Raw genomic sequence first — 22343 nt, 5'->3', positions numbered from 1 at the left:
GTATGTACCTGGGCTAGAAGTGATGTTGGCCAAAGCTAGGATGGCTGAATCCAGTGCCACTCAGAGCATGGTACACCAATTTTTTGCCATAGTTTTGAGAGGAAGAAGGGGCAAGAGAAAGAGGAAAAGAGGGTGAGAGAGAGAGTGTTGAGGTACCCGCGTATCCCCTGCCTATGTCTTGTGTACCCCTGGGGTAAATGTACCACAGGTTGTGAAACTATGCTTTAGGGAACCCCACCAGCTAGATGCCATGGTTCTCTGGCTTGGATTTGGCCTGTGGGCCTGGGGTTGAGCACCCTGATCTAGTCTTAACTTCTGTATAACAGAGCATGCCCTCAACCTACTTCTCTGTGCACAGGGCTTTCAGGGGGTTAGGATTATGATTTGCCTGATACCAGTCTTAAAAAGAGAAGGTAAGTTAGCTAATAGTGTGGCAGCTGTTAGGTTGGAATTCTGAAGCATGTAAATGGATTTCTTCCATCAGTTTTTATTCTTTTGAAAGTCTAGCAAAGAGAGACTTGGATAGGGGAGGCAGGGGAATTTGGAAGAAATAGTACAGAGTAGACAGGGTGTACAAGGGAACCCAATATTTTCAGGATCCTGGAAGCTGGCTCTGAGCTTTTTTTTTGTACCCAGTAGCAGTACTTATCCAACTCATTCTTCTCATCAAATGAACGAAGAAACAAAATAAGAGGCATGCTATTGTAACTGCCACTGCTACATGAAGAAATGGCTGCCAGTAAATAGGGGTTGGCAGATCAAAGATGTTTTGCCTGCTGCATAGGAGAAATTTGAGTCTCCTGTGTACAGAATCTCTGGGGTGGCTCACAGCTTGCCTTCTGCATTCTAGAGTGCCAGCACTTGGGCCCCTGCTGTTACCTTTCTGGGCCTTGAAAAGATGGAAACTAAGTAAGTGATTTATTTACCTGCTGCAGTTTCTCAGTCTAGTAGCTGCAGGGCTTTCTGTTGGGTTATGCTTGTGTTTTATTGGTCACAGCACCGACAGAGAGTAGGGGTACACTAATAAAGATTTTTTTGGCCAATTAACCAGCCATATCTGCAGATGCTGATCTGATGCCTGATATGCAGCATGGCAGCTTGGAGAACAGTGTTGGGCCAGTAGGTTTGGTGGGGTGGGTGCATTTTGAAGTCCCCATGGTGAGGGAAAGAGTGGGGCTGTGGCAGGGGCAAGTGCTGCCCAGCTGGGGCAGGGCAGGGTGCGGGACAGCTGCGGGTGACTCATCTGGGTGGGGTAAGGGAGCAGCTCCTGCCACTGTGCGCACCCCGGGGGAGGTATGGGGGCATATACCGTGCCCCCCCACCCCCGACTTGTGCATGCAGCGAGGGCAGGCTGTCTGCTGTGGGCTCAGGGCCAGGGCCTGTGCCAGGGCAGGTGGTGGTAGCACTGGGAGGGGACGCTACACAGTGGGCTACATCCACCCCAAAATTCACTATAGCCCCCACTTAGCCGCCCTTCCCAGTGCTACCAAATGCCCCACCCCTGCCTGCCTCAAGTGCAGCCCTGGTCCAGCACCACTGCCGGGAAGAGGCCAGCACAGCCCCCGAGCCCGCAGCAGCCATCCTGCCCTCAGTCACTTCCAGATTGTCTCTAACACCTTTCCTTTCTGTTTGAGAAGGTAGTGCCCAATTTATTTTTTTTTATTGGTGCTTGGCCTCTAGACATTTTGAGCAGAAAATACCCAGTACACCAGTGTACAGAATGCAGCTTAATTTGCTTTGATGGTTGTGAAAAAAGAGACGTGGACTGAGTTCTAGCCTGCAGTTCTTGCAGGAAGCACTGTGGGGCTGAGTGAGCACACTTTGCTAAATACTTCCTGTACATAGTTTCGTAAGTGACATACATATATGCCCTTTTCATCCCAGAGGCAGATGACAGTCTTGGCCTGCCAAGTGCTTAGGCAAGTTGTGGCAGGCAGCGGGGAGGCTGCAAGTGTCCATAGAGCTGCACCAGGGTCCATAGAGCTCTGGCCTGGCTTATTGCTGGTGGCAGGTACACACAGGCCATGGGACACATGGTGGGGAAGGGGCCAGGACTGCACTCAACAACAGGGATCAGGCCCCTCACAGCTCCCCCACTGTCTGCCCCAGCACGCCAACATCTTACAAGTTGAGGTTGCAGATATTTTTGGCACTCTGTCCAAAAACGTTGCTGACCCCTGAGCTAAAATATTATTGCCCCTTGTGAATCCACACCAGGGCTGGCTTCCAGGGGGTCCTTCAGGAGAGGTAGACCAAATAAGACTGCTTCTTGGGGAATTCCGAAATAGCACTTCCCCTGCAAGGAGCGTGATCCATGACAGTGGTATCCAAACAAATTCCACACACCAGCCCTCCTTTACACTGGGGGATGGGGGAGGAAGGAGGGGTGCTAGTTGGGAGTGAGGGGCACCAGCAGGTTTGAGGGATCTCTTGCTTGAGAGTGAGGGGCATGGGCAGGGACCGGGCACTGGCATATCAGGGTTGCTAAGCACCACAAAGCAGTGGGGAGGTCAGGGGAGGGGAGACAGCTGCAGCAGGGGTTGGGATGGGGGCACAGCCACAGCTGGACCCGCATCCTGGTGAGCAAAGGGGGCAGGGGGAGCTCTGATTTTTCATGATATAAAAACCAAAATCAAATGCCAAGGTATATAGGTATTTAGAATTTATTGTATTATGATGATTGAGGCACTGGTAGGCTTCCAAATGGCTTTAAAATTGTAAAGTGATACCTGTATACATATACGTACAGTAAAATCTGTGTTTTCTGGCATGAGTGGGGAATGGGGGGCACCAGTTATCTAAAAATTCCGGTTATCTGAGAGTTGTAATCAAAGAAGACAATGCCATGCTTACAATGCAAATTTAAAAAAAAAATAAATGTACAATACATTACAGTATAACATGCTGTATAAAAAATAAAATAGCATACAAATAAAAAATGTCATAGTAGTCAGCCACCCCAAATTCCAGGGCAGCCCAGCCACAGGCTGCTGCAGCAGGAGGGAGGGGCACGCACATTCGGATTCCCTGCACAGGTACCCTCAGAGCGGTGTAGCAGGCAGCAATGCTGTGTGCGTCCTGCCACTGAAATTGTGGTTAATTAAGTATTCTAGTTAGTTAAATGCCGGATAACAGAGATTTTACTGTATCCTGTGTGTATATGTATGTATGTATATGTAGATACATAGTGGCATTTCATTTTAATTGAGGAAAAATATGGATTTGGGGGGTTTTAAAGCAGAGAATTTGGCTTTTTTTAACACAGAGAATTTGGGGGTTTTAAACAGAGAAAACCAGGATCCCTGCTATGAAGCATATGCAGTGGAATAAAAACCAGGTTATTCCTACCTGTGGTGAATAGGATGCACAACTGAGGCAATTCTTTTCTTTTGGTATAACCAGTGATCTGTTGTCATAATTATGTGGAAACATGATAATAAATTGGGCATTTTACTTAGGCTGTAATTATCAACTGATTCTTGTTATGAATTATGAGGAAATATTCAAAATTAGACCTCCTACTGAGGATAATGCAGAAAAACTCAGAGCAGTGCAATTCTGGCCATTGCTGTACATTACTCTTTCTAACACTTCTACTGGTTGTTTCATTTTTCTATTACCTCCCATCCTGTGATGCTGGTTCCTATGGTTTGGAGTTCATATACACTCCCCACCTCGCATGTTATTACCAAACATGGCATCTAGCTAAATAACTGTCCTAGTTAGTATTTTGTCCATTACTATCAATTTCAGTTCCAAAGCAACATTTATTAGTAATGAAAATAGAATTTAAGCCATGGATTTTTCAAAAGCATGCATCTGCTTTAGTAGCATAAATTCCATTGAAAAATCATAGTGGAGATTTGTTTTTTGAAAGCTCACCTAGGATGTGTCACACTTTATTATTTTTTTTATATTTATAATGAAGGCTGTCCACTGACTCACGGGCTGCATCTATACATGCACTTTACTGCAGAGGAGTAAAGTGTCACCATCTGCAATGGAATTAGGCCTCAGTAAACTAATTTACACCAGTGTAAAATAGTACTGTCAGGAACAGTACTGTCATACACCAGAGTAATTTACTGCAATTTAAATGCATGTGTAGATGCTGACCGTGGGCATAAATTGTGCCCAGACAGCCCAGCCAACTGGGGGCCAGACTCCTGCCTGCCATCTAGCCCCTCAGCTCTGTACTCTTAGCACCCTTGTACCCTAGTCAGCCCTTCCACCACCCGATGCTGCCACCCAGAGCTTGAGGCTGATTCCACCCTCCCCCCCCCAATTGCTCCACCCTGGCTCAAATCACTGCTGGCCTGGGTGCAAGTATAGACACTGCATGCAGGAGTCATTTATTCCAGTATTTAGCGCTTCACATTAATTGCACGTGTAGGCGCACCCAGGATCTCCAACATCACTCCTGCTGTAGAAGAAAAATATAAACCAGTTCTGATAATCTGACACCAGTGATCTGGGACAAAATCATAAATGTGAAATCTCCCTTGGAAATTGTAGGCCTTAGAACTTCCTGTAAATGGAGGGCACAGAAATCACTGTGACTGTAGGTTTGGGCCTTAAACTGTAGCATCACAGGAACTTCAGACTGTATAAAGAGCATTTGTTTTGGCTACTGTTATCTCAGCCGCTTTTCATACAATATTTAAGGGCTTGAAAACAAAAGGATTCCACAAAAGCTTCTAGACTCATTTAAGTTCTATGACAGCATCTGTGTAAATTTTGGAAGACAAGGGATGTCTCAAAGAGTGAAGAAAGGTGCTGTGTTCTCCTGTCTTTAAAAAGGAGGGAAAAGAAATACCTAGAAATTATAAACCAGTTAGCCTAATTTCAGTCACCAGAAAGATTCTGGAAGACATGATTAAAGAATCGGTTTGTAAGTGTCTAAAGATAATGAAGTAATTTTTTTTACAAAAATTCAGTATAGCTTGTCAAGTACCCTGTCAAAGAAGAATATGAGATTACCTGATGGATAAGAGGAAGAAGTAGGTGTGGTATATCTTGACTTCAGAAAGCCTTTCAACACTGTCCCATAAGACATTTTGACAAGCAAGCTACGGAAGTACAATCTAGATCTAATTGCCATCAGATGTATACATATTTAGTAGGAAAAAATACTTCTTGAAGTTCCCCTGCCTGTCAAATTTGGAAGGTATTTCAACTGGTGTCTGTCTGGGATGTGCCCTGGTCCCAGTTTTAATCAATATTTTAATTAACAGCTTGGAGGATGGCAAAACTTGGGTAACATTTGCAGATGACAATAAAATTATTTTCAGGGGTTGTCAGGGTAAGAGCAGTTGCAAATACTTCAAAGGACTAGATCAGAATTCAGAGTAATCTTGACAAATTGGAGTGTGTCAGAAATAACAAGATGAAATTCAGTAAAGGCAAGTACAAAATGCTCCATCTGGAAGAATAAGTCAAATGCATAAATACAGATGTGGAATATCTAGCTGAGTAGCAGTATAGCAGAAAAGAAACTGAAGATTACAGTGGACCACAAACTAAAATGAATCAACAATTTGTGGCTGTTGCAAAAACATCAAATCTTATTCTGGGATGTGCCATGAGACACAGGAGGTAATTATTCCTCTCTGCTTGATGCTGCTGAAGTTCCAGATGGAAGATTGCATCCCGTTTTGGTCTCAACACATTTAAGAAAGAAGTAGACCAACTGGAAAGAGTTCAGAGCAACCTGAATGATTAGAACTTTAGAAAACGTGTCTTGTACGATAAGTTTGAAGACCTGGGTTTTCTTTGAGAAAAGAGAAGACTGATGGGACAACACAAAGACTTGTTATAAGGAAGACAGACAGTGTATTTTCCATGGCTCCTAGGAAAAAACTGGAAGAAATCTTTTGACTTTACAGCAAAGATGACATATGTTAGATATGGGCAGAAGCTTTCTAACTGTTAGGGTGTTAAAACACTGGAAAAAGCTACATAAAAAGCTTTCTTCATTGGAGGTATTTTTAAGAGTAGGTTAGGCACATCTGTTGAGGATGGTTTGGTTATACCTGGTCTTGGCAGAACTAATTCAACATTACTGTTCTGTGAGTCATAAAACAGCTTTGGAGCACTGCATAACTAAATAATATTCCTTTATATTTTGTCATGACTTTACTATTTCTGCTTGTTGCGTTTCAGGTCAGCTTCTCCCAGGCATGGCTTCACCATTATGAACAGGCTGAGCATGGAAAACCGAACAGAGCCCATCACTAAAGACTTAGATTTCCAGCTCCAGGACCCTTTTCTTCTTTACAGAAATGCCAGATGTGAGTCTCTTTTGTGTATTGGGTAAAGTATTTGAGAAATCAGTTCTTTTCTTATAACATTCTTCTCTCAAGGTATTCTAGGTGTTGCAGGTACATCTGGTCTAAGGCTCTGAAGAACTGACTTGCTAAGAAATTGCAAGAGATGGACAGATCTTCATGTTTAAGATACAAAAAACTCTTTCCCTGATTTGATACGTCAAGGTGTCTCTTTTCAATACATTATTTAAATGTTAACTCCATTAATCTGTCCCTCACCTGACAAGTAATGGTCCTCCTGTGGTTGTGTAATGTTCTGTAAAAGAGATAAACATGCAAATAGTATTTATTTGGACTTGGGGTTCTTTGCTTTTCTTTTTTAATATATATTGCTCATTTTTGGAAGATCGGCATGTAGGAAAATCTACTGATGACTAAGTTGGTATATCTAATCCTAGATTTCATCATGTGTGCTGGGCAGTTTTGGAAAAAGAATGCATTCAAAGCCCTACCTCTTTGCTTTGGCTACCATTTCGTACCTTTTAACGAGCTCAGGGATTTTATTTCTTGCTTTTTGAAGGAGGAGGCCACCCATTCTTGCTTGGCTGGGTCATCTCAGGCTCTGTATCAGTGGTATAAGCCTCAGTCCTTCTTTGTCTGTTTAAATAAATCCTCTACTTTTTAACAAAAGCTGAAAAAGAGTGAGTGATAGTATTGGAAATTCCCAAAGAATCTCAACCCCACCCCCCCAGAGGACACCTCGAGGCTGACCCAAATATTGTCTTGAAGTTGTAGTAAGATTTTAGGTCTATTAAGAAAGAAATAGACCAGTTGTCCCATCTAGTATTTGTTTTTAGAAGTTCTTGCGTATATAAATAAAACATTTTTCCTTTTCTTGTATGTATTCTTACTTTGCAGAAGGAGATGTATGTATCTACTAGGGGTGCACCGATAGAGATTTTGGGGACTGATACCGATAGCTGATATTTAAGTAGACATATCGGCCGATAACGATCTGATACAGTTGCCATCAGGTGGCAGGTCTGGTGTGGTGAAAGGGAAGGGGCACAGAGGGCAGATCAGCGTTCCCGGTGGTGAGGAAGGGGGCAGGGGAAGGGGCAGGCGCTGCCCGGCCAGGTGGGGGGCGCAGGACAGAGGCATGGCTCCTGGGGTGGCTCCCGCCACTGCTTGTACCCGAGGGGGGAGGGGCATGTGCCCCTGGAGCTGCGTGGCACAGGGTGGGCTGCAGCTGTGGGGTGGAGCCACAGCTGGCACTGTGTGGCTGTTCTCACTGGGTGTTGGGCTCGGAGTGGGCTCCAGTGCCGCTGGGAGGAGGCTGCAGCCACCCCAAATTTTGCTACAGCTCTGCTCCCAGCCCCACGCCGCCACCCAGCAGAGCCCCAGCTGAAAGCCCAGCCTCCACCCAAGTGCTGGGAAAAGCCATGGCTGCACAGGGTGATGGGCAGTGGCGTGGGCCTGGGAATGCAGTTGTGAATTTTGGGGTGGCTACAGCCTCCTCCCAGCGCAGCCAGAGCTTGCTCTGAGCCCAGCGCCTGGCGAGAACAGCCACTCGGCTCTGACTCCACCTCGCAGCTGCAGCCCGCCCCACACTGCGCAGATCTGGGGGCACACACCTCCACCCCCTGCCTTCCTAGGGTGCGAGCAGTGGCAGGAGCTGCCCCCCACCCCACAAGCTGTGCCTCTGTCTCACACCCCCACCCCGGCTGGGCATTCTGCCCTTGCCCCTGCCCCCTCCCTCACCACAGGGGGCGTTGAACTGTCCTCCCCATGCCCCTTCCCTCCACCGTCCCCTTCCAACTTACCAGCTGGAAGCAGCTCTCCACACTCCCAGCCCTGCTCTGTGCTGCACTGCGGTGGTGCGCAGCCCAGGCATTTATCGGCCAAATTATCAGCCCCTTAGGGCTGATATCTGATGTAGACAATTTTCTTCATATCGATACCAATCTGATATTGGACAATGTATTGGTGAACCTCTAGTATATACTACAATTTACTTTTCTGTGTTAGATTTAAGAAATAAGAATAAAGATTTTGTCATTATGTTGACTCAGTGGTTCTCCATTTTTATTTTTATTTTTCTGAGTCAAGGCACTACTCCATAACTCTTGTGAATTGAGCGGCACCCCATTTCAAAACTAATTTATTACAGCGCTTACCCCCTTGCAGCAGGGCCACAAAATTGGGGGCTGGGTTATGGGGAGCAGTCAGGCAGGGAGAGCCTGAGCCTGCCCTTATCTGCTTATCTCCTTCCATATCTTGCAACACCCTTCAAAGGATATCATGGGGCCCCACTTGTGAATCACTGTGCTAGCCTGTGTCTGTTAACAAAAATGAGGAACCAGTCTAATAGGAAGTATGTAAAACACACTTAATGTGAAGGAAAAAGGCAGGCCACAGCACTGTGTACACAAAATAGAGATTATTGCTTATATTTTGGAAGGAGAAGTTGGTTTAATTCCTTCAAACTTAGTTGAATTTTAAATCTTTAGGATTGTACTAGCACCTTTTCTAAATCTGGCTGCTGCTCTTTGTCTGTCTTTTCTGGGCTGTAAATTACTCCTTTCTGAACAGAATTCTGTACATCTGCTTTCTAGGTGTCCCTTGTAGAAAAGGAGTTTCTCAGGCTGGGGTTGTATTGCTTAGGACTGCAGCTTTTTGTTGGAAAAATTCCTTACCAATCAATTTTAAGAAAATTAAAGGAGTATGCTGTGACTTTAGTCCTTCTGTACAACTGGAAGGGCAAAGCACTACATTCTACTAAAATTGTCCCTTAATCATCTATATTATCTACTGGGGAGTGCAAGAAAGTGGGACATAGAAGCAGAAACTTACCAGGCCCTTCAGTAGTTAGAAAGAACCTGTATCTCCCAGCAGGCTATAAGTCAAGCAGACTAGACTGGGATGAACTGGCTGAGTCACAGTCAATTGCCTAGGGATCTGCAACATTTATGAAGTATGTTATTAAAGCTACTTATTTATATTATGATGATACAGCAGTAACACATAGTGACCCCAATTAAATTGCAGCTCTATTTTGCTTGTAGATGCTCAGATCTGTAATAGGGCACAAATAACTTGCAAATCTGAGTTTTTACGAACAGAGGAAACAAGTGTGTATACCACAAATCAAGGGGATGTTTTTATGCAATATAATTGTGCCCATACTTTGGAAATACCTGGTAACTCTTTCTTTCTAATGGGCCTCATTGCTACTAAATGCAGTACAGTCGTTACCATTTCCTTGCAAATCAGCATCTCTGAACCTGTAAGCCAGTGCCCTTTTGCACTTCGGCTTAGTTTGTGCCTTCCATCTTCCCTTTGGTAATGGTGTGAGTGCAAGCATAGTGATTCTTAGCCAGTGTAACTTGTCAGCCTTCCATTCCGGTATGCATCTCTCTTGCTGGGACCAACTGCTCCACCAGAACTGTATAACTACCTGGTTCCACCTGACTTACGTGGTTCACTCTGTAAAAGAAGGGCTCCCAGGCTTGCTATCATATTAATCCAGAAGTGGTCTTTTTTCAGGACTTTGTGTCAAGATAGTTGATTTAGCTCTAGTTCAGTGATTCTCAAACAGGCTGCCATGAGATCTTTTGAAGGGCGCCATGCAATATTAGCACGGTTAGGTGTGAAAACACATACACATGATTTCCCAGATAAACCAAAAGATTTCAAATAGGAATGCTTAGTGTTAAAAAACATTCTGACCTGTTGTAGACTTTGAGTTCTTTGAACAAAAGAATCGCTCTTTTATTTTTCCACCGTCAAAAAACAAATGAAAACTAACAGCTGGCATCTTTCGAGGGGTGCCCTTGAATCTAATGAAGCTGAGAACCACTGCCCTAGCTGTGCTGGTTCTGTTGCTATTGATTTTTTTTTTTTTGATTTTTTTCCCTGCTAAATATCCTAGTACAGTTTGAGTACCAGCTATCTAAGTGTAAGCTATTTGTGCTTCAGGGAGGCAAAATCATCCCCCTGTTGGATTTCCCTGGATATAGTGACATTCCTTAAGGCAGCAGATAAAGTCTCCCGTGATTTGCACTCCTTAGCTTCTGGGACCTAAAGCTAATTGTGAGTGTCACCTGAATGCTCCCCTCCTTTTCTCCCCTCCCATCTCTGCAACATCAAGTCGCAGGCTGGTATCCAAATGACTTCTCACCTTTAAGGACCATCTTCTAGTGTCTGTGGGTGTTTTTATATGTGCTCTGGGGGTGGAAGGAGCTTTAATCAGAATGGCTCCAAGAGCCACTCTAATTAAAACATCCGTAATGTCTTATGTATTCAGGGTCCTGCACTATGAAATGGCTGCGAGGGCACTTTAACTGAAGCTTATTCAACACACTTTAGTTAAAGTGCCCCTGTTGCCATTTTGAAGCACAGGGACACTGAATTCCTGGGACGTGGAGGCTGCTGCAGCACGTTGATTAGCATGCTCCAGCAGACTTGGTTAATCAACATATGCTCTGATGCAGTGTAATTACAGCGCATCAGAGCAGTGTCCCCGCACATGTACAGGCACCCTGTTTGATTAGTTAGCAGTGTTCTGGAATTTTGTATAGGAACCCTTACTTACTATATTTACTCAAATGCAGGATGTGGGTTTTTTTTCCCCCAGTTGGCACTTGGAAAAAGCCCCTAGTCTTTATAATTGCTTACAAGGAAACCTCATTAAATATACTGTCTATCATTAAACTGCTGCCAGAAGCAGCATTTGTCTCAGCAATGGTACGGATGATTTTGACTTAAATGCAGCCAGGACTGAGCAGGACTATAAAACATGTGGCCTACGAGGCAAACATGCTGATGAGAAGAATAGGTTAGAGCAAACCATCTGAAAAAGGATATATAGTAGTGACCATTGAGCTCATTCTTTGGCTTTTAACTAATATCATGAAGGTACCAAAATGCTGCCTAAAAGTGTGTTTATAGAGTACCTGCGATAAAACTTGCAGCAGTTTCAAAAGGTAACATGCATCAATTCTGGATGAACTAAGTCTGTGGATTTTATATACAAATTACTACAACCATGTTTTATTTCAAGATCATTGTTTTCAAATTTATTCCTCACTTCCATGTGCTCAGGGAGAGCAGGGCCTGATAGTATGAAGGCAGGGAAAGGGCTGCTCGGGAAAAAAGTTGGGGGCAAGCAGAGAGCAAATGGGCTACCTGAGACCCCACACTCCCCCCAATTTTTTTTTTCCTCTCCTGACAGTGGAAGGGGGACAAATTGAAGCCGAAGTTCCAATAATTAGATTTTCTATCTGGAAAATTATGTCTAATTTTATATATTTTCCATATATAGAATCTGATTATGGGTGGGTCATCTTATAATCAGGGTTGTCTTCTATTTGAGTAAATATGGTCAAGTTCTGCCCTTCCTAAGGCTCTTTCCTCTGTCTTGGTCTTTGTGCTATTTCTAACCTTTTTCAAAGGACAAATGTTAGAAGCTGTTGCATGCTGTAAGTGTGAGAGGATTGTTCTGTTTTTAGGTAGACTGGATTGTGTATCCAGTTTTCTGAGTTGACTTCCAAAGCATAAGAGAAAAGTAATTTACGTGTTAATTTGGCTTCTAGCCTTGTATAAGTCCATCCAGATGGCCTAACCTGAGGTTGCTTGAGTGGAGTACAAAGATCTCTAGGAAGTACTTTCTTTCCTTTATATATATTTAAAGACTTCGCTACAATAAAATAAGTTTAAAAATATGTTTTTGATAGTTACTTCATCCTGCCAGTGTGGCTTTTAATTTCTCCCTCATGTAATCCTGTAAATCATTTTAATCACGTTTTTCTTATTTTTAGTATTCTCCCTATATTCAGGTTTTTAGGGGACTGGTTTTATTTATTTATTATTTATTTTCATAGTAATTGGCATATTCGGTCAGCACTGTTTCCTTTTTAGGGACTTGTCAGTGCCTTTTAACTTCTTGCCTCCAGCTGCTGGAAGGATATTTGGTGGTAACTACTCATAAAGCCCAACACACAAACTAAATTATCTTAGTGGAAGTAAATTATCTTTGTTTGAACCTTTTGTTTAACTGGCTGTTATGTACTTTAATTTTTTGCAGTATTTATCTTTCAGTGGTACATGCTTTAAATCAACATTTTTCTCTATTTTCACAGCTAGCAGTACAGTTGCTTTCCTACAGAAAAAAATAGTACTCAACTTTTCTGAAATTTTACACTTTTTAAAAAAATCTGAAAGTAGGGTTGAGGAACTAGGTAAATCCTGTCAAGTCTGGTGATTGCAGTTTTCTGATGAACAACTCCTGAAACAAATTTAATTTCAATGCAGATGTGTATCTGTAGTTCATTACATCACATAATCTGAAATGAATGCACTTGCCAGCAAGGAATGGTATTATTGTTCCGGATAAGTCTGCCAACATGCTTGGTGCATTATATTTATCCTTTAAGAAAAGAAAGACTGCTTTACAGCCAATATATGATAGCAATTGGGGGGGGGGGCCTTTCCAAAGTCATATTCACAACTACTGTTTATAATGACTTAAAATCTATTTAAAATATTTCTTATTTTTACACTGTTTTCAGATTTTATCTATTGTTCTGTATCATTTTATTTTGTCTGTGTAACCTGTTGTTAAAAGAGTACTTAAAAACATTGAATCAGGTACCCACAGTCCCTGCCCAAGGCTCTTTAGGTAGGTTTTGGAAGCTATGCCAGTGAACATTTTCTCTGATCCTGTATTTCCCAGAAAAGCATGTCCATTTGTTTAAAGTACTGGGGCTGTACCTTGAGAAGCCAGGAGTGAGAGCTCAAACTCAGTTATAGTTGCTGCCGACAGTTACTGCCATGTCTAGACATCTGAACACAGATGGGAAAGTTAAGAACCATCTTAAAAAACTTTAGATGGTTACAACGGCTATTAGTGACACTCCCTTTTTCTGACACTCTTATTTTGTGCCACTGGTTAAATCATCTTGGGTGCCTATACAATTATTGTGCTCCAGCAGGCTCCCACATCTCATGTATCGGTGTTTCCACACTTCAGAATGGCAGCAGGGGTGTTTTATCTAAAGCTCGTTCGATGAGCTTTAGATAAAGCACCCCACCATCGTTTTGAAGAGCAGGGACACTGATAAACAAGACACTGCAGGTACTTTAATTAGAGTGGCTCTGAGAGCCACTGTAATTTAAAGCATCCCCCCCACCAACTCTCGGAGCACGTGTATAAATGACCCTTATGATTTAAAATACTATCCTGGCTTAAATCTTTTATTGATAAGATTTGTCAAGGTTTAACAATAGAATATCTATACTCCCTCACTCCCCCCATCTGTAGTATTTATGTTGTGAGGAGATCAGTGCTAGGAACCAAAAACCTGCAGATATCTGTCACTTACTGTCTAGGTCTGATAAAGGCTACTTTGTACCTGAAATCTTGTCTAACATCTCTCCCAAATGAAAATTTTTTCCAACAAATGATGACACCAAAAAAGCCGTGCTTCTTGCAAGTTTCCTGTAGCCTGCATGGCTACAACAGCACTACTATGTAATGCCCTTATGCCAGTTAGTAGATGTCACTATACCAGATTAAATGATTGGTTCATCTAATTCAAGTTTCTAATTATAGTAAAATTTCAGAGTATCTTAATCTCTGAGGAACACATCAGACCAGTTAGGCTCTGCCTTTTGGGATTTAGCAACTTGCTTTTCCTTTGCCATTTATTCTCTTTCATGTTTATAGAACTCGGAGAGCTGGCTACAATTAAGTTATATGTTTCCAAATTGCAGGAGGTCTACCCAAGAGTTCTGACTGCCAGAACAAAACAGTAAAGATTTAGTCTTGAAAACAGGCAGTTTACTACCTAGGACAGATTATCAGATACAGTTAATAGGTATCAAAATGCAGGAAAGAAACTGAATGACACGGCAACAAAGGTACATTTATCTGCATTTCAGGAGATTTTACACTATTATGCAGTGATAGATCAGAATCTCAATTTACCTGTAATGTGGCAACTGTGGATTGGCTGGCATTTATGGGGAAATTTACCTGGACTGTTAGATTCTTAGTATGGTATGAAGGAAGTTCAGTCCTATTAACGTTTAGGAGTTTATATTCATAACATAGAAAGGGTTTGGTATGGGGGGGTGTTAAATCCTCAGAAGCTAATTGACATGTGGATCCAGTCCTAGAGAGGAAACTTGAAGAAGATAAGGGCTTTCCTTGTGAAACAGTTTTATTATTAAGTAAATCAGATACTCACAAGGTACGTTGTGCGTTAAAAATCTGAAAGTACAGGGATAATTCTTCCCTTTTTTGTTAGGAAAAAACAGTAGAAATGTCAAAATCAGGAATCTGCCATTCACTGTCCTGCTTTGAGGATCTGATATCTGATCCGATTTCTTTGGTTGAAGATCCGCGCTGCCCTCACTTCCATGGCAGACTTCTGCATCTCTTCCATTTTTCATTCCATTTCAGAGTTATGTGGTGAGCCATTTCATAAATAAACACATTATACACAAAACAGCGATAGAAAAATAGAGCTTGTAGAAACTCAACTTTCCTGTCTGGATTCAAAGTCAAAATTTTCAGAGAAGATTCCAAAATCCCAAAAGATTTGGAAAAGCATAGCTAAGAGAGATTTTTAATAGGGAATTTGAATGTTCATTAAAAAATAACAACTTGGAGCTAGGGGTTACATTGAAATTCTTCAGTTTTATGATAGCTGGATTTTTAAAGGTTATTTATGTCAGCGTCCTGGAGCTAACAACTAAATACCAGTCTTATCAGGTCTTTTGACGTCACACTTCTTTTTCAGCATGCCAAAATTCTTTAGCTGTTTTTTTGTTATAAGAATCCCTAGATGAATGGTTACTCTAGCATGGATAACTTAATTGGTGTTTTTAGTTAGGTAGAAGGCAGGGTAATTTGTTTAGAGAGAGAGGTGAGCTTTTGTAGGCCACAGCCATTCATAGTATCTGACAAAGTAGGCTGTGGCTTATGAAAACTCATGCCTCTCTAAACAAGTTAGTCTGTGACGGGGGTGGATATTTATTTGGGTTGGAGGGCCACTTAATGAGTTTTGGTGAGCTACTGAGGACCAGAGAAACAGGGGAGGGCGGGGAAAAACACAGGCTCAGGGGTGATCTGATGGCCACCTATTAGTTTATCGGGGGTGACCACCAGTATCTGGGAGAACGTTTGCTCACCAGAGAGCCCCAAGGGATGACAAGGTCAAACGGTCATAAACTACTGCAAGACCATTCCAGGCTGGACGTAGGAAGAATTTCTTTACTGTCCGAGCCCCCAAGGTCTGGAACAGCCTGCCATCGGAGGTGGCTCAAGCACCTACATTGAACACCTTCAAGAGTAAATTGGATGCTTATCTTGCTGGGATCCTATGACCCCAGCTGACTTCCTGCCCCTGGGGCAGGGGGCTGGACTTGATCTTCTGAGGTCCCTTCCAGCCCTAATGTCTATGAAATCTATGAAATCACTTTCTGATTTGAAAGGTAATGCTTTTCATAGGCACGGTGTATAAGTCAGAGCCGAGCTTGGCACTTAGCTGGTGCAGCCCCATCCCCTGTGAGCCTGGAACTGCTTGCAGGGGACAGGGACAGGCTGGGCTCAGCTGGACCTGCCTCATCCCCTGCAAGTGGCTTGGTGCTTGGCTGGTACAGCTCCATCCCCTGCAAGCGGTGCTAGTGTGGCCCAGGAAGCTCCACTCGCAGGGGTTGGGGCTGTTCCAGCTGAGCCCAGCCCTGTGCCCGATTTATCTATTTTTATATATATATGTCACGGGATATAAGTTGAGTTTGATTTTTAAGACTTAAAGATTGGGCTTCCAAACCTGACTTATACACGTGAAATATGGTAAAAAGAATGTTAGATGGCTAACAAGTGTTTCACTTCAGTGGGCTTTCAGATGGCCTAGTTCACCATATGTGGTTAGATATATGAAAATACGTGCCTTCACCTACCAGACTGCTGTTGGGTTAGATCCACATTTTCTCAGTATAATATACTTCTATACTAGTGATTCTGTGTTTTTGTTAACTCTTGGACATACTTAAGGGATATGAGAGAAGAATCATGTTTTAAACTGTTTATTTCCCCTTTTTTACCCTCAACCCCCCAAGCTTCCCCCCCATGCCTTACCTTTATAATCTGAGAGAAACCAAAATTTTGACATTTTAAAAGTACTCCATGTATAGTTTGAGCTTTGTCTTCTGCATGTAGATCAATAAAAGACAATAGTTTTTTCTGTTTCCGTTATGACAAAGAAGTTGGACATATTTTAGACCACCTTCTCTTAGCCTAACAAAAGAATGGATGAATTCCTTTATTAAAAGTATCAGTTCTGAAATGGAAAGTGTTATTTATCAGCAAAGTTTTCCACCATTGGAGTGTTCTCATGATTAAATAATGTTAAAGAAAAAGTGCCTGCATTTAGTTTTACAGTTTTCTTAATGTTTTTGGACTAAAAATAAGCTCTTTTGGATTGTCCATTTAACAGTAGGAACTGTTGGGGGGGTGATAATACAACTACGTTAAAGATGCAGTGGTTTTTTTTAATTTAAATACATTTCTAACTCTGTTCAGTACAGTCCATCTGTCACTAATCTGCAAACCACTCATTTAAAAATGTTATGGTTTTTCAGTTCCCTTAAGGTAACTCTCTCTCTCTCGCTTTTTTTTCATACTCCAAGAATTAAAAAGATAATTTGTTTGGATTTTAAATACATTTCTGACCTATCTCTTCAGCTTCCTGACAGAGATTTCAAACTCCTCCTAAAACATAACTATTTTGCTTATATGCAACAAAATTGCTTTTAAGTGAAAACCAGGTCACTTCACTGAGAGGGACTCCCATCCACTATTTTGCTAAAGTTGGGTTGCACGTTTGCAATGGCATATCCTGAGACTGGACAATGTCCAGATGCAAAAATTTGTGATTTCCCGAAGCTGAGCCCGAAATGAACATTCTTGTCAAAAAGAAAATACCAAATGACGGAAATGTAATGGGCATCTTTGTGTTTTTCTTCAGTCTAGATCTTTTCTTAGAGCGCAAGCCATTCGTAAGAGAATTTAGGATTCTGTCTGCTAGAAAATAATCCCTACGAAGGTATGAATGTATTCCAGAAAGGCCAGTTCCTTTCATCAGTGTGAAACCTTCACAGTTTAGCTGAGAAAACTTTAAATGCTGACATTACCAATCATGGACATTTGTCTGTTTTATTTGAATGGGAAGAAAATGGTTTAATGAAAAAATAAGGTTTCCATTTCTTGATTTGACATTATTAGATTAAATTTTCAGCATTTGCTGTGTCATGTTGCTCATATTTTCTAATCTGTTTTTACTGGTTTTATTTATTTATTTATATACACACACACACACACACAAAATTTTGCTTTTTATTCACATGGGTAGGAAACTATGCCAGGTGTAAAAAGGCTAATGAGTGGCTGGGGGTTCCAATTTCTAATAACTTTTTTTTACTGTTAATGTTTTCCTTAAATTATGTTCTCTTCCCTGTCAGTTATTGTAATTCTACTTTTTTATAAGTATAAAATAATAAACATATTGTTTTCCCCCTTACTATGATTCAGTATAGTGCAATGCTTGGATCAAGCCATTTAAATTTGGAGAGGTTGGGGTTGAGTGTGGCAGTCTTTTTCAACTGAAATGGCAAATTTTTTTAGAAAGTTTTATATACACAAAAATGAGTTTCTCTTGGTACTGATTTTGAAATGGTAACTACAACCAGACTTTGCGCACTCGTGCGTTCTCTCTCTCTCTCTCTCTCTCTCTGTATGTATGTATGTATGTATGTATAGCTTAATGATGTTATAGTTTGTCATACATTGGGTACTATCAAATATGTACAATATGTAATTTAGTTGCTTTTTCTCTTAAATGACTTTAAAGTAGTATTAAGAGTGCAATTAACAGGAGGGGTTTTTCTCCTCATTTCTTTTCATGCCATTAGTTTTCTCCATCTTAAAACCTCTTCAGCTTTCCATTCTTTTAGGCTATCTAAAATCCTTTTAATACAGATGTGAAGACAATCTAAAAAAAGCTTCTTAGGAGAGAGAGCACCTCAGAACACGGTGTTCTGTCAGAAGCACCCACAGGGAAAGGGTCTCAAATTTTTGTAGTTGTTGGGGTTAGCACAGACATTGATCTAAGTTGCATAGTTTTCTGTAAGCAGCGTAATTTCGATCAGTAGTGAACAGAACACATATTCACCCTTTGGTGGGGGCAGCAAACCTTAAACCAGGTTCTTCCATGTTTAAGCCAGTCTACGCGTGCTGAACTTCTGTTTTGTTACAGGTATAGACTGGTTTCCAATCACTTATACCAATAAAATGTAATGTCTGTACCTGGCCTAGGAGAACTAGAACTTTTTTTTTTGTTTTTTGTCTTGCCTAACTTTCAGGTGAGCTTCTTCCCAGTACCTCAGTCAGTTTCTAAATTTGTCTTTCAAAAACAATAATTAACAATCCTGTATGATCCTAAAACTTTCCCCCTTGTTTTCCATGCCTCCTAGCCCATTTGATAGTTGTAACAAACAAGACAGGAATTTCTTGAGTAAGACCAGGAAAGAATAAAGTTAGATATGTTAGGGAAATAATTTATAAATATTTTGTTTTTAGAGCTATTTACCCAATTAACAGGTTTTGTTAAACTTGATTTCTTTTTTTCAAGATCTGTAACTGTAAACATTAAGGACTTTACTTATTGTAACTATTATACTAGAAATTTAATCAGCAGGGGAGCTCTGGGGCCTTATTTTGCTTTTTATTCTAAAACCACAATACCTCCCTGCGGGCAGATTTCACAGATCATGGTCTTTTTTGTTGCTGTCTTCTAGGTAGTGGCCTTGCATTTATAGAATATAATGCCTAGTCCTGCTCCCATTGAAGTGTAGCAAAATTCTGACTGACTCCAGTCAGCAAGATCAAGTCCTTATTGCACAGTGTGAAGACTGAAGAGCCCAGGAGTGTCTACTGCAGAGGAAATAAGCTGTATGTGTGTGTTTATGGAAAACTATAGTAATGAATAAATGGAGTGATAAGATAGTTTTCTCTTACATTGCCAATTGGTCATAATTCTCCTTTTTCCCTCAGTAGTGGACATTGGTTAGACCTATTCTGATAAACAATCAAAGTAGTTAGAATTTTTGCTTTTTATTCATATGGGTAGGAAACTATGCCAAATGTACAAAGGCTAATGAGTGGCTGGGGGTTCCAATTTCTAATAACTTTTTTTTTACTTTTAATGTTCTCCTTAAATTATGTTCTCTTCCTTGTCAGTTATTGTAATTCTATTTTTTATAAGTATAAAATAAATAAACATATTGTTTTCCCCCTTACTATGATTCAGTACAGTGCAATGCTTGGATCAGGCCATTTAAATTCGGAGAGGTTGGGGTTGAGTGTGGCAGTCTTTCTAAAATATTTGCCATTTCAGTTGAAAAAGTTTTATATACACAAAAATGAGTTTCTCTTGGTACTGATTTTGAAATGGTAACTGCAACCATACTTTGCTGTAGTGGTATAAGTATTCTTTTCAACTGATTTGAAGGTGGTAACCAATAAAAGTCTCTACAGACCTGAGTTTTCAGCCATATGGAATCATGTATGCTGATTTTTAAGTCAACAAAACTGTCACGTGAGAAGAAACAGGGGCTAAAGATGATAATGCTGTGCATTTTTTTTCAGGTAATGATCCTGTTTTTGTGGGATTATATCTCTGCTTAGGTAAAAGACTTATGTGGATAATGTATGGAGAAGCAGGATTCTGCATGGAATAGAAAGAGAAATATTTCAGTGCATTTTTGCTTATCACAGCCTTAGTTTCCCATTTATGGATCTTGGTACCTATACAGCATATTAGTTGGTCTGGAGGACATTTTACTGCTGAGTGTGCTGCCAACACTGGGAATTCCGCACATCTTTTCAAGATAAGATACACATACGATGCAGAAAACTCAGTAGTTAAAGTTGGAAAACCTTGATTTTTTTTTCTTTAGGAGGGCAACTTCTCATGTGACTTTCCCCTCTCCTCTTCCCATACTTTACCTCCTTGCATAGGATAAAATGGTAGATAAGCTGTGTTGTTCCCAGGTCAGTGAAAATATGAGTTATGTATATACTAAGTCTGGAAAATGGAGATTGGGAAAAAAATGCCTTTTAATGTAACTAATTGTTCTTTAAAAATAGATCTTACCACCTCCTTTTTTCAAATAACCCTTTCTTCTTTGGGGCCAGGCACAGACATTATACTTACTGGTATAAGTGTTCAGAAACCAGTCTATACCTATAACGGAACAGAAATTTGGCACGCACAGACTGGTTTAAAAATGCTTGGACCCTGGTCTAAGATTTGCACCCCATCCATATCCACCACCACCAAAGGGCAAATGTGTGTTCTGTTCTCTTCTTATATAAACTATGCTGCTTACAGAAAACCATGCAAGTTATATCAATTCCACCCCTGGCTTTTTGAATGTCTGTATCTAGCTTGTGTTTATTATTTTGAACCTTCAGATGCTGGCTTTATTTCTTGGTTTTGTTTAAATGAAAAAGCTCTTTTATCCTTACTTACCCTACTGAAGTTTATGTCTACACATCTTGCCTGGAATTTCATTTAAACTCTGGAGTCTCAGGTAGTTTTACTAAAATTTCTTCCTTTCTTTTGATGGAATTGGAATAGGATTAATTAGATGCTTAAAAGATAGTTCATTACCCAGAGAAGCTGCCTGGCTATTTTATCTCTGTGGACCTGAGTATTACCAGAGCACAATCTACTGCATAACCCAGCACATATGTGGACACAGTTTCAAAATATGTTACCAACAGTTATTGGAACAAACTGTTTAGTAAGGCCCTTTCACACACAGAGTAGACTATTCTGTTTACATAGTAAAGGATTATGCAGCGCAATAGTTACCCATGCTATTTCTCTGTACAAGAGGATCTTACCTCCAGGTGGAATATAGAAGCAGTTGAGCCGAGTCTCGTGCACCAGCTTGCCCTTATACTTCACCTCCAGTTCACCTGGCACATGGCTAGGTAGTGGCTGATATGCAGAGGTGGCTTGCTGCTTGAAGGCTTGAAACATGTTATAATTCCCAAGTAGCTTTGCAGAACTTTACCTAACTCAGAACAAAAGTAGGTTCTTACTTGTCAGTGTCTTCTTCCTTTAGAACTATTTAACTTTAGTAGCCACCAAACTTGCAGAAATATTAAATGGTCAGTGTTGTAAAACTTTCTAAACAAAATTACTAATAGTCTTTTTGCCCAGAAACTGTTTTCCAGCTCTTAGAAATCTGACCGGTATCTTTTATGTTATCCTTTCTTTCCTAGCTTTTCACTTCTAATCCTTTTCTTCTATGAGCCTATTGCTTGGTTAAAGCCCTCTCCTCCCCCAGTGGTTTTATGGGAAAACTTAGATTGAGAAGTGAAGATAATGGGCTCCATCCGCCTGTCAGCTCATCACCTCACTGACTCATGATGATCTCTGGTTTTTGTATATCGCCACTAACTTCTCTGATAAGACTCTCTTGTGTTTGGAGAAAGATAGGATTGTCTAGGGGTGAGCCAACCTCAGGCCTGACATAGAAGGCCAGCATTCCAGAAGAAGTTTTCTATTTTTTTTTTTTTAATACTAATTCTCCATTTGTATCAGTCTCTCAAAACATGGAAGAGAAATACAGGAAAGAATGTGTCCTGCAACACAAATGCAAAAGCATTTACATCTTATATTGGGTGGGAAATTATTTCAGCTGGAGGGCCACATAATAAGTTTTGGGGACCTGTTGAGGATTAACATCTCCCAAATTCTGTTTTTATTGGCAGATGTTAATCCTGTGTACTTTGCTTACCACTGAATACTGTACCCATACTTTAAGACTGATTCTCAAACTTTTGCGTACCAGGACCTATTTTGTAAAAATTGATGGTCAGCCCTGGCCCACTATCCCCTGCCAGTGCCCCTCACTCCTGACCCACAGTCTCCTGCCCTCCCGGGCCATGCTGATGCCTCTCACTCGCAACCTGCAACTGCCTGCCCCACCCTCCAGCCC

General features: G+C 41.2%; 1 protein-coding gene across 4 annotated transcripts in view; it reads left to right on the top strand.

Moving 5' to 3' along the window:
• The window catches only part of DCP1B (decapping mRNA 1B), an 80128-nt gene that overhangs the window by 5110 nt on the left and 52675 nt on the right, over positions 1-22343 (top strand). For 3 of the 4 annotated variants that reach the window (XM_019515541.1, XM_019515540.1, XM_019515539.1), the window contains exon 3: positions 6163-6290. In XM_019515541.1, the coding sequence (XP_019371086.1) occupies positions 6163-6290 (128 nt within the window). Of the gene's footprint in view, positions 1-6162; positions 6291-22343 lie in introns of those variants that run through there. The other variant, XM_019515543.1, reaches the window with a different exon arrangement.

This window comes from Gavialis gangeticus, unplaced genomic scaffold, assembly GCF_001723915.1.
Source record: "Gavialis gangeticus isolate Ggan-Ray unplaced genomic scaffold, GavGan_comp1, whole genome shotgun sequence".
Classification (NCBI taxonomy): Eukaryota; Metazoa; Chordata; order Crocodylia; family Gavialidae; genus Gavialis; species Gavialis gangeticus.
Note: the sequence above shows the minus strand (reverse complement) of the source record. Positions and strands in the feature narration are given on the sequence as shown.